Source organism: Mastigoproctus giganteus, chromosome 4 (assembly GCF_048544385.1).
Source record: "Mastigoproctus giganteus isolate SK-2022 chromosome 4, ASM4854438v1, whole genome shotgun sequence".
NCBI lineage: Eukaryota > Metazoa > Arthropoda > Arachnida > Uropygi > Thelyphonidae > Mastigoproctus > Mastigoproctus giganteus.
Genome location: NC_143578.1, coordinates 83423233 through 83437218, shown reverse-complemented (window position 1 = coordinate 83437218; position 13986 = coordinate 83423233). Strand labels below are relative to the sequence as shown.

Here is a 13986-nt window from a genome sequence, read left to right as displayed (position 1 = left end):
AGCATTTTGCTGCCTCTAATGATAGCTTTATATTTATTTTCTTAATTTTCATATTATATTTTTTACTATTTTTCTTAACTACTTCATTATTCTAATATATATATATACAAGTCACCTCCGTACAGTATGCTAATGACTGATCAAAAAGAATTAATCAACTAACTTCTGAAGAAAAGTTGTTAACATTCTAACTTTCTACCTAATATGAACAAACACAAAAAAATAATTTTGCTATTATATACTTGGATTTCAGAAAATCTTGGATAAAAGGGTGGTTAATGACAGTAATCAAGGTATACTACTCCAACAAGATCTAGATAAATTTGATAGATGGCTATGGAGTATCAGTTGAAGTTTAACATTAACGAATACAATTTATTTCATATGGGGAACACTGAAAGGGCAGAATTCATGGGATACCTGGCTCCTCAGCAATGCGACGCTGTCACCCCTCTCTCTAATGGATGAACCCACCACTTGGCAGGTATATAGGTACACTGCATTCATGTAGACAATAATTCAATGTTAGTATGGCTAAATGTTGTGAGTTAACCGACCTTGAAAAAAGGATGATGGTGCTTGATGCATGGGTCACTCTATTGCACTATCCCTGTTCGACAGTATCAAGAGTGTATCGGGAATATGACATTTCCAGAATAATATCTCATCATGGACAGCGCTGTGGGTGGAGAAGGGTGGTGGATGAATGTCTGTTGATGTCTGTCTTGCATCGTTTCAGCAAACCAAAGAGCAACAGTGCCACAAATGACTGCTGACTTCAATGAGGGAGGTGCCAGAAACATCTCCACCAAGCCCATCAGGCGATCATTAGCTGCAGTAAGTTATGGGAGCTCCCAACCCACCAGAGTCCCATTGTTAACATCATGACACAGGACTACACCTCAGCTGGGCAAAAGAACATAGGCACTGGACCTTGGATGATTGGATATGGGTCTCCTTGTATGGTGAGTCCTGTTTCCAGTTATTTCAAGCAGACAGGAGGGTGTGTATCTGGCAGAAACCGCATAGAGCTGTGCACCCGGTCAACAAGGAACTGTTCAGGCAGGTGGACAGTCGGTAATGGTTTGGGATGTGTTCATCTGGCACACATTGGGACCTCTGGTACGTCTGGCACATCTCTGAATGGTCCAGGTTGTGTCCATCCTTGCAGACCATCTGCATCCCTTCGTGATCATCGTGCACCCACAGGGCAATGAACACTTCCAGCAGGACAGTGCACTTCTTCACAGAAACGTGGTGACTAGAACATGGTTTGAAGAGCATTCTGTAGATTTCACAACCATGGAATAGCCTCCCCGCTCACCAGGCACGAACCTTGTGGAGCATCTTCGGGATGCTGTGGAAAGGTCTCTTCTAGCTTTGGATCCTCCACCCAGGAATGCAACGGAATTATGGACAGCAGTGCAGAAAACATGGATGGAAATACCTGTGGAATGCTTTCATGAACAATGTAGTAATCCAGGATTAATGTACCAAGTTTGTACCACTCTGAGTAGTAGTGAAGAATGAAAAAGATCTGGGATAATTGTCTAGTCAGATATGGAGTTCTCTGAGCAGTGCAGATAAGTTCCCATGACAGCTTATGGAGGTTTGTCATACAGCAATTTTGCTAACAGGGATAAGGAGTTAATTATCCCATTGTATAAGGCAGTGATTAGGCTGCATCTTGAGTACAGGTCTGGCAGCCTCATTTTAGGAAGGAAGTAAATCTGCTGGGATAGATGCAGAGAAGGGCAACAAGGTTGATCAGCAGGACAAAAGGGTGTGCTTATTATGAAAGGCTTCAGTTCTGCAAATTGTAGCATCTGGAGACTTGCGACCTGCAAATTGTTCTAATTAAGATGTTTGCGGCTTTGAATGGATCGAGTAAGCTGAATGCTGATGACATCTTTCCTTTTGTTCAGACTACACAGGTGTGGGCACATAAATTCAAGTTGAAGTAGGATGGTTGCAAGATAAATGTGCAAACGTTTGTCTTCAGCCAACAGGTAGCTGATTGTTAGAACAAACTTCCTTCTTCTAGGAAGACTAGGCACCTGCAAGGTGACCTGATTAAGGTGTATAAAGCACTGAATGGGTTATGCACGCTGAATTCTGATGGGATTCTTTCACTGCTCAGATTACAAACATGTACTGTTGTCATATAATTATTACTTTTGCATTTTATTTGATTAACTCATTAATTAATAAAGATAGTTTATGAAAAATCCCTAGAATTACTCTCTAAATTAGTTGGAAGGGCTTAAACATTAACGTAATCTTGGCATGAAGTCTCTAGGTTTTGTTGGGAAAGACTGGGGACGAAGGAGTGGGTTGACTGTTTATATAGGTTGGAGTTGACTTGGTGTAGCCAGTTTGAGGTTGTTATATGGCAAACCTGGTGGATTTTTGTGTACTGGGATAAAACACTAGGATAGAACATAAATAAAACATTCAACATGGCAGAATCAAAAAAGTCCGAAACATCTATACACAGCTTTTCCTGTAGAGGCACATGGGATTTCTTGAACACCATAGTTCTAATGTCAGATTCATCCTGCTCCAGAAGAACCTTTAAAAAAGCCTACTTCATACAATGTTTCAGAAACTCTGTAATCAACAAGAAACAAGTTAACATCCACAATGCTTATTACAACCTATTCCATACAGATATCCTGAAGAAGTTCTCAGCAAAAAGAAGAACCCAAACCTTTTAATAAGAAAAAGAAATCCACTCAATATTTAAAATTTTATTTTTTAAGCCTTAACTTTTTAATAAGCCGTTAATCAACAAATAATAATTATCATTATTGTAATAATCATAACAATTTTAATTTAATTTTGTAATTTTATTTAATTTTAATAGTAGAGTTGCAATACAATCAATTATTGAATACTTCATATGTCAATCTAATAATCCATAACAGAGTAAAAAGCTTTCAAAACCAGGCCTCCTTCCCCCCCCCCCCTCAGAACCATCCTGATCTCTCCATAATATATCTCAGTACCCAAATATGTGCCAGGTTTGCCATGCAACAACCTCCTACAGACTACATCAGGTCAACTCCAACCTAAAAACCTGTCTGTAATCAGGTCACAAAGGAGGTTAGGCAGGCGAAGGCAGATTACAAGAAATCCTTGGCAAAAGGTGCTAAGAAAAACAGCAAGGATTTCTTTACTTATATAAACTAAAAAGAAGGTGATGAATCTGATTGGTCCACTTTACATTGATGGTCCGAGTGTTGATGATCCTGCTCAGATAGCAAACAAACTGAGTGAGTATTTTGCATCTACATTCACACATGAGGAATTATTAAGGTTTGAAAATGGCAGAAGGTTATCAAATTGTAGCAGGATACTTAATGATTTTGTAATAACTGAGAGCAAAGTGGAGGAGAAATTGTTGAAGTTAAACATAAGAAAAGCACCTGGGGTGGATAGGATCTATCCAGTTATATTAAAGGAGGCGGCAAAGCAACTAAGCAAACCCTTAGCCATAATTATGAGAACATCCTTGGACTCAGGGGAGGTTCCCATGGACTGGAGATGTGCAAATGTATCCCCAATTCTCAAAGGGGGATTGAAGGGTAACACGAGTAATTAGAGACCAGTTAGTTAAACTTCTGTTCCGGGTAAAATAATGGAGTCACTAGTTAAAGATGCATTGCAGGATCATCTACACAAGACTGCAGCTATAATTCAGACACAGCATGGGTTTGTTAAGGGAAAGTCTTGTCTGACAAATTTGATAGGATATTATGATGTGGTTACAAAGCAACTGGATGCAAAACATAATTTTGATATCATATATTTGGATTTCAGGAAAGCTTTTGACACTGTTGCGCATGGAAGACTATTGTACAAATTGGAGCAGAATGGTATTAAGGGTAAGTTGCTACAATGGATAAAAGGATGGTTGAGTGGGAGAAGACAGATGGTTGAGTGGGAGAATCAATGGGTGCTGCTCTTCGTGGACTTCGTGGACCACTTGTTCACGCAGTACTCAAGGCTGACCTGACCATTGCCTTATACAGAGGGACAGTCACCTCCTTTTCCCTGCTAACAAAATTCCTGTATATCATTGACAACACCCCATGACCTGCCCTGGCAGCCTGTCTGCACTGCTCAGAAAACTTCATATCTGACAGCACAATAAGGGGGCATAAATTCAAATTAAGAAAAGACAGATGTAGAATAGATGTGCGGAAATTTGCCTTTAGCCAGTGGGTTGTTAATTGCTGGAACAAACTTCCATCTGTCGTTGTGGAAGTTGATAAGCTGAATAAATTTAAGGAGGAACTGGACAGGCATTTGGAGGGAATGGTGTGATTTTTTTTTTTTTTTTTTTTTTTGGCTGAGCTCATACACTTCCTTTTTTGCATCACATGCCACTACTACTACTACTAGTACTATATAAACAGTCAACCTATTCCTTCCACCTCCAGTCTTCCAGAATGGGACCAAGAGATTCTACACCTGGATCGCATTAACAGGTAAGCCCTTCCAACTAATTTAGAGAGTAACTCTAGAGATTTTTCATAAACTGTCTTATTAATAAATGAGTTAATCAAATAAAATACAAAAGTGTAATAATTATATGACAACAGTACATGTAAAGAAGCATAGCATAATTAGAATACTTTGTATTGTACATAATCAAATATCATTATCAAACTGAAAACTTGTAGTAGTAGTAGTAGTAGTGGCATGTGATGCAAGAAAGCAAGTGTATGAGCTTATGCAGCATCGGCCAAAAAAAAAAAAAAAAAAATCACACATTTGCGCCTCCAAATGCCTGTCCAGTTTCTCCTTAAATTTATTCAACCTATCAACTTCCACAACAACAGATGGAAGTTTGTTCCAGCAATTAACCACCCGCTGGCTAAAGGCAAATTTCTGCACATCTATTCTACATCTGTCTTTTCTTAATTTGAATTTATGCCCCCTAAGGTTTGTAATCTGAACAAGTGGAAGGATCCCATCAGAATTCAGCGTGCTCAACCCATTCAAGGCCGTATATACCTCAATCAGATCACCGCGCAGGTGATCTGATTGAGGTATATTGAGGTCTCCAGCCACTGCAATTTGCAGAACTTAAGCCTCTCTTGGTAAGGGGATCCCTTAATTCCCCTCACGAATCTTGTTGCCCTTCTCTGTACACACTCAAGTAAATCTACATCCTTCGTAAAATAAGGCCTCCAGACCTGTACGAAGTACTCAAGGCGTGGCCTGACCATTGCCTTATTCAGAGGGATAATCACTTCCTTTTCCCTGCTAGCAAAATTCCTATATATCATTGACAAAACCCCATGACCTGCCCTAGCAGCCTGTCTACATTGCTCAGAAAACTTCATATCTGACTGCACAATTACTCCCAGGTCTTTTTCATTTTCTACCACCTTAAGTGTAGTACCACACAGTTGGTACGTTTCTCTGGGGTTACTTCTACCCATATGCAGTACTTTGCATTTGTCAAGGTTAAACTTCAGTTGCCACTTCTTAGCCCATCTGCCCAAATTATCTAGATCCTGTTGCAGTAGCACACTGCCATTACTGTCATTAACAACCCTGCCAACCTTTGTATCATCTGCAAACTTCGACATTAAGCCTGATATAAATTCATCAATATCATTGAAAAATGTACACAACAACAGTGGACCTAACACCGAACCCTGTGGGACTCCACTAATAACATTAGTCCGCGAAGAGCAGCACACATTGATTACCACCCTCTGTCTTCTCCCACTTAATCATCCTTTTATCCATTGTAGCAACTTACCCTTAATACCATTCTGCTCCAATTTGTACAATAGTCTTCCATGCGCAACAGTGTCAAAAGCTTTCCTGAAATCCAAATATATGATATCAAAATAATTTTTTGCATCCAGTTCCTTTGTAACCACATCATTGTATCCTATCAAATTTGTCAGACAAGACTTTCCCTTAACAAACCCATGCTGTGTCTGAATTATTGCTGCAGTCTTGTCTAGATGATCCTGCAATGCATCTTTAACCAGTGACTCCATAATTTTACCCAGAACAGAAGTTAAACTAACTGGTCTGTAATTACTCGTGTCACCCTTCGATCCCCCTTTGTGAATTGGGGATACATTTGCACATCTCCAGTCCGTGGGGACCTCCCCTGAGTCCAAGGACTCTCTCATAATTATTGCTAAGGGTTTGCTTAGTTGCTTTGCCGCCTCCTTTAATATAACTGGATAGATCCCCTCCACCTCAGGTGCTTTTCTTATGTTTAACTTCGACAATTTCTCCTCCACTTTGCTTTCAGTAATTCCAAAATCATTAAGTATCCTGCTACAATTTGATAACCTTCTGCCATTTTCAAACCTTAATAATTCCTCATGTGTGAATGTAGATGCAAAATACTCATTCAGTTTGTTTGCTATCTGAGCAGGATCATCAACAGTCGAACCATCGATGTCAAGTGGACCAATCAGATTCATCCCCTTCCTTTTAGAGTTTATATAAGTAAAGAAATCCTTGCTGTTTTTCTTAGCATCTTTTGCCAAGGATTTCTCGTAATCTGCCTTCGCCTGCCTAACCTCCTTTGTCACCTGATTACAGACTAGCTTATATCTGCCATAGGCTTCTCAGTCGCTTGATAATTTATATGCATCCCATGCATTTTTCTTCTCTATTACGAGTCTCATTAGTTCATTAGATAACTATTTAGGCCTAAACCTTGAGCAATATTTCTTAATAGGTATGAAACTTTTAGTAGCTTCCACGATTAATTCCTTGAACGCTTCCCACTTAGAATTTACTGTTGGTAACATCATCAGTTGATCCCACTGTACAGAATTTAAAAACTGTTGGAGAGCACTGTACTCACCTTTACGGAAGCAAAAACCCTTTCCTTTACCCCTGATGGTAATTAAATCTTTAAGTAAATCCCACATCATTACACTGTGATCACTGCCACAAGTGGTTCCTTTATCTGCAAATTCTTAATACACGAATGATCACTGCTGATAACCAGATCAAGAGTATTACTTTCTCTGGTTGCCTCTCGAACATGCTGCTGCAGAAAACAATCATCCAATAAATCCACAAAAGTCTGACTAGTGTGTGAGTGACCAACCAACCCACAAGTTCCAGTCAATATCTGGGAAGTTAAAATCCCCCATTATAAGACATTCCGATTTACTAGCCCACTCTATTTCTCTGTACAATTGTTCATTGTACTCATTCGAGTCATTAGGCCTATAACACACTCTTACTCTTATTTTTGCTTTTGGAGTGCTTATATCACACCAAACTGACTCAACAGTGCCCTGTTCATCTATATCAACTGGATGCACTTCTTTTGATTTTATGTTTTTCTTAATTAACAGCATAACACCACCTCCCTTTCTGTCCTGTCTATCCTTTCTGTACACATTGTACTCCCCAAATTCCAGTTCAGCATTCCTTATATCTGTGTGACACCACGTCTCTGCTATACCAACAATATCCGCCTTTGATGTCTTGACCAACACTTCAAATTCATCAAATTTATTTACTATGCTTCTAGCATTGGTATACATGCAAGCATACATGCTCCTACTCCTATTCTTAGTTACCCTAAAACATCCCATATACCCACCTATTTCAGGATGACTGCCATCCGTCCCTGAAACCCCCAACACCCCATGCCCCAGGTCTCTACTTATTCTAATAGAAGTCGTGCAAGAATCACCTTTACCTCTGCCTACGGCTACTGTTAAACTATTAGTCCTTGTATCCCCCAAGCTATCAGTTTTCCGACCCACCTAACACTGCCTCGATAGCATCAGCAAATATTCTTGCACCCTTTCTATTTAAGTGTATCCCATCCCTATAGAAGCAGTCTCTCCTGTTAACAAGTACAGTCCATGCTGAAAAAAATTCTACCCCTTGAGCCTTGCACGTTCTTTCCAGGGCCGAATTGATCGACAAGGCTCTCATCATATACTCCCTTCTATCGTGTCTGGGCAGAATTGCAGACACTTTCAAATTCAACCCTAATTCTCGGCTTTTGTTCAACAGTGACCTGTTCTTGTTAAGTAATTCTGCCAGTCTCCTACTCCTAATATCATTAGTGCCAACATGTACAACAATATCACCTTTTTGTGCCCTTAAAAGATGATATCCGGTCTACAATGTCATCAACCTTTGCCCCTGTCTGACATACCCTGGACCTGTTCCACCTATCCTTTTTACAAAGCATGTTTCCCGTTTCCCTGACAATAGAGTCACCAACAACTACTAGTTCCTGTGGGACCAGCGCATTCTGCCTTGGGGGTGCGCCGCTGTGTTGCGTGATGACCAAGTGTAAGCTCTTGCTTTGATGTGGGCAGCTGAGAGCCTGATGGGCCCCTCACTTTAGATCTTTCGAGGGCATCCACCCTGTCCTTCAAACTCTCATATAGGCCCATAACAACGCTGAGTTGTCGCCTGATTTCCTTACACTTCTTACATCGCGCACACACAAAGACATCCCCCATGGCATTATCATGTTCTGTTCCAGAGAGTTCGGCAAACATTTCACAAGTTGCACATTTTTTTAGGCTGTGTGCAACTTGTACCACTCCTCAAACAATTCTATCCCCCCATAGGCCTGAAGACAAGGAAACAATGAGTTCCTGAAATGCAGTTTTGGAAACTCACTGTTTTCCCATAAATAGTTTAAATGTTTGCAAATGAGGTGATTCAATTTCTTTAAAACTGTATCATTTCAATAATAAATTACTTAATCTACCATGTGATATAATAGTTGTTGTATCTATCAATTCATTGAGAAATCTTTTTTCTTGGAATTTCTTATAATTCCACTTGCCGTTGTAATTTCAGTATCTTAAGATAATAATCAGGGTGATGAAATTAAATTTTTGAGCTGAAATGCACAAATTGCATTTAATATAAAATAAAAAAATTGTATATCACCCTCCCTCAGTAATGTTATAAACTGCTTACTGATAATTTTCTTCAAATATGCTGGTTAAAATATTTATATTAAATTTTAGGACGCGCAGTAATGTTAGAAATGCCTCGTAAATCCGGATCTAAAGTATTATCTCATATGTTAGCCAGCCATGGAGGAGAGATTTACATTCACACTTTAGGCACAGGAAGATCCATTTTGGAAGATCCTCCTTCCATAAGTGAGGGATGTGGAGGAAGAGTTACAGATTACAGAATCAGTGTAAGTATGTTATCTTATTAATTGGGAACAAAAACAAAGCTATTTAATTATCATTGTTTTAGATATACATGTATGGGATAATTCAAACTGATCTTCTTAATTTTGAAAATTTATTTCAACCAAACCAGTAAAAATACACAAAAAGAAAACTTCCTTTAAATAAATGAACTTTTTTCAAGCTAATAAAGTTTTCACTTTAGACAAGATTCTTGGGGCTTATATTTGATAAGATTGACATTCCCCCAACACATCTGTCAATTGCGGACAAAGTGCACAACGGGGCCTGAAACTCCTATTTGCTATTCCATCTAACAATTAGGGTGCAGATCATTGCACGTTTTTCAAATTTTTCATTTACTTGTCTAGTTTAAGCTAGATTATGGGTCCCAGGTTTATGCTTCTGCTAGAAAGAACCTATTGTGATGACTAGATGGAGACATTTAGAATGCCTCCCTCTCAGAATCTATATGCCAGAACAAATGAACGTCCTTAATGCTTAGGCATGTGTAGTTGTAAACTCATACAACTACATATGCCTACATAACTTTTAATCTCAAATTCCTGCAAGACCATTCCAACTGAACATCTCTGAGCCACAATGAGAAAATCTCTAACACCCATCAGACTGCCAACTGTTCCTTTGGTATTTGTGTGCAAGAGCTATTCTTAAAGATCTTAATCTTGGCATTACAATTCACAGTACTGCTGTGTCCCCTGGGCAACTACTTCCACTATCACTTGCTCATCCATAACTATGCAATTTCTCCATTAAAAACTGGAGACTGGTTTGTACTCTGTTCTCTGTCTTGCAAATGCTGCCCATTGAGCTAAATACTCTGACTTCTTGCCTGTCTTTGCTGATGGTTTGAAGTCATAATCATCAGTGGAATCTGCTACCACCTCCCCAGTTAATACTGTATCTCAGAGTATTCCCAATGAGTGCCTCAAATACTACAGCATACAACAGAGTTGTATGCTATAGTATTTAGTATGGTATTAACCATATAGTGCACGGACACTACAGGCTTTAATGCACTGGCCAAAAAAAAAAAAAAAAAAAGAAATTTAGATTAGAAAATACAAATTATGTATTTCCCTCCTTATGTAATTAATATCCAGTTTACTTTTGAATTTCTTCAAACTATCAGCTTCAACTACTTAAGGAAGCAACTTGTTCCAGTAATCATTGGCTCGCTGGCTAAAAGAAAACTTCCTATAATCTAGTCTGATTCTCTCTTCCTATAATCTAGTCCCAGGGCCATACATTTGAATGTATGGCCCTGGTTCTGGAATTCTCTGTAACAGTGTAAATTCTGCTTTCATTCATTTTACTGACCCCCTTCTAAACAGAACTTTATAAACTTCAATCAAGTTTATAAGATCAATTAGTCTTTCCTCTTACAGTTATCCTTTTGGTAATCTCACCCTGTAAGTTGCCAGTGTTGGACCCTTTCAAGAAGGTCAATGTCTCTTTTCAGATGAGGTCTCCATATTTGGGCAGGGTACAGTAGAATGTCAGTTATCCGGAATGTCAGTTATCTGGAATAATTTGAAAGGCTGATTTTTCTTTTCTCTTATTTTTTTATCAATGGTAGTATAGTCAGTTCTTCTATAACGCTAAAAAAAAAAAAAAAAAAAAGTTAAATCCAATAAAATTGCTAACACAGGTATAAACATCTTAAATTTAATAAATAAATAAATAAATATCACAGTAAATATAGCACTTTACCTTGACAAGATAAGAAGTTTATTTGATTGATATTTCTGTTCACTAACATTTTCTTTTTCTTTTTTTTTTTTGGATTGTAAAATTTAAAACAGTAAAAAAGATAAGCAATCAATAATGACGAACATGGGACATACAAATTGCACTAGTGAGACAAGTTTATAAAGCTTATAAAATAGGAATGAAGAGAAGTTTCTGAAATTTTATTTATGTTTTTTATATGATTGAAGATTTCATGGAAGGAGAAACACATTTCACCATAATATCGTAAAAGTCTACAGAATTCCAGCTATCTGTATTATCGCAAATGCAGTAAGATCAAGTTAATTACCTTTTTATTATTATATTGCACTAACTGAAAAACCCAATAAACCGAGAACTGCAAATTGTTTTGTTTTATGGTAGTGACCCCCAGAAATGTGTTCCTCTGCTCATGCTATTACACCTCACGAAATTTCTGTTTGAACAGAAAAATGTGAGCTCCTGAAAGCATGAGTCAGCCTACAATATTACATGTTATCTTGTGAATACAGCGAATTACAACAGTGTGTCTCCGATCAATACAACTACAGTAAATGGGAAATACAGCTCTCACACATTTGACATTTTTTTAAGCTTCATAAACTTGTATGCATTGTTGCCCAGAGATCTACATTCAGCTTGGTGTCGGGTTTTGCGTTCACCGTGTTACTTGCAGATGAAATTGCGCATGATCCAATGCAAAAATTGTGTTATACTCACATTCTCACATTTATTATGCTACAAGAGTATTTCTGTCTGTGTTTTTTACATTGCATATCTGGTGAAGTGTTGGATTAGGACTAATGGGTTTCCACGAGTGATACAGTTTAGTTATTGCTTCTGTGAATCCAATTTTCCATGACATATTTTCTCTTCATTTCATGTTATGTTTATTTTAGGTCCAGACTCGGTAAGAATACAGCAATATACAGCAATTTGGCAACAAGATTAGTGAATGGAACAAAGGGGTGCTCTTACGAAGAAAGGCTTAAGTTTTGCAAATTACAGTGTCTGGAGACTAGGCACCAGCGAGGTGATCTGATAGAGGTGTATAAAGCCTTGAATGGTTTAAGCATGCTCAGTGCTGATGGGATTCTTCCTCTAGCTCAGAAAAATCACCTGAGAGGGCATAAATTCAAATCGAGGAAAGACAGATGTAGGATAGACGTGCGGAAATTTGCCTTTAGCCAACGGGTGGTTGGTTGGTGGAACAGACTTCCATCCCTTGTGGTGGAGGTTGATAGCCTAAATAAGTTTAAGGCTCAGCTGGACAGGTATTTTGAACGAACAGAGGGGTGAAGTGGAAGTGGGTTTTTTTTTGGCTGATGCTGCATAAGCTTGCTTTCTTGCATCAAATGCCTCTACTAATGCTAATGCTAAATATTGGCCCAAAACTGTGCAATTTATGCACAGTTTTGAACAGAAAAATGTCAACAAAAAGAAACAGTGCTTAAATGGGCAGAAAATCAGGAAGAATGTGATATAATCAAATTGATATTATTGAGGAACTTGAGAGATTTAGCAGCAAGAAAAAAAGGTCACAACAAACGAAACAAAAAATTATCGAACATTGTTTTAAAAAATAACTTTGTAAATTTTTTTTCTACATAAAATTTGCGGTAAAATACCTATCCGAATATATATACATACATATGTAAATATGTGAAATTTTATGTGTAAGTTATTATTATTATGTATTTTTTAATTAAATAAATTTATTTTTTTTCACACTGTTTAAAGTCTTTTTCTTTTACCTTATTTACGGCTCCAGCTAATAGAGAAGTTTTTCTTAAATTTTTGCTGTTTTATTGATTTAAATTGGCATATTAATTTATTTTCTAGAAGAAGCTTTATATTCCTAGTTACGATACTTTAGTTTATTTTGAACTTAGATAGAGATTTTGTAGGTTATTAATTAGTATCAGTAAAGGTATCCAATCCAATCCACATGTTGGACAAGATATTGCAGCTCCGGCTGCAATATCTTGTCCAACATCGCTACGTTTTTAATTATATTTAGCCATTTTATTGACTTAATTGTTATATTAAATTATTTTCTGTAAGTAGCTTATAGTCCTAGTCAAGCTCCTTGATTTATTTTGAATTTATATAGTGATTTTGAAAGTTAATACTTAGTGTCCATAGATTTACCGCTTGTAACTTACCACTATTGTTATACGATACAACGTATATCCCAAACTAGATAGCGTAAGGTTTAACATAAAACTATATAGTGGTTGTTATTTGCTTTTTAGGAGCATTAGCAACTAAGGCCATATTGCTCCGGGGATATGCAGTGGTCATTCCTGACCTTTCCGCATCCTCCGTATTTGGTGGTCACAGGCTTGAACACAGGTCTAATTAAGAAGCGTGTGCTATGCACTGCTGCTCCTGCCCACCTGGCTACGGAGGTGCCTAAAACTAGATAGTGAAACACATAGCACTGTATTAGAAATCTGTTAGCTTAGTATAGTATAGCATTATCAATTAATCAGTAAAATTTATTAATGTTATTAAATTTCATTGTCAATTAAATTCTACTTACTTAAACGGAATCATGACACAGACTATAACAGCAAAACAATGCTCACAGATTCGCCAGAGTGCTGTGGCTCAGGGAGGAATGTGATGTGTTGGAGAATCGTCCCTGGGAAGTGGACGTTTAATATTGTAGAGCAGGTATCATCTTTTAAGGGCAGAAAAGGTGATATTGGTGTACACGCTGACACTAATGATCTTAAGAGTAAGATATCTGCAGATTTATTTAACAAGTACAGGTCAATGTTTAAAACATCTAAACATTGACCTCCAACACATCTAAAAACTAAAAAATTGCACGAAATGTGAAATGTTTGTGGGCCTATCTAGAACAGGATATGATCTAGTCAATGAAGATGTCTTTGTGTGCTAGGTGCAGAGACTGTGAGGAAATTAGGTGCCAACTCAGCGTTATGATGGGCACCTATGAGAGTTTGAGGTGTAGGGTGGATGCCCTCAAGGAAATTAATAAAAGGGGCCCATCAAACTCTCAGCTGCCTAACTCAACACGAGAGCT

At 37.9% G+C, this 13986-nt stretch overlaps 1 protein-coding gene across 1 annotated transcript in view; it reads left to right on the top strand.

The window, feature by feature from the left end:
* The window catches only part of asun (integrator complex subunit 13 asun), a 409288-nt gene that overhangs the window by 216378 nt on the left and 178924 nt on the right, over window positions 1-13986 (top strand). The window contains exon 10 of the mRNA XM_090371642.1: window positions 9006-9184. Within this exon, the coding sequence (XP_090227768.1) occupies window positions 9006-9184 (179 nt within the window). The remainder of the gene's footprint in view (window positions 1-9005; window positions 9185-13986) is intronic.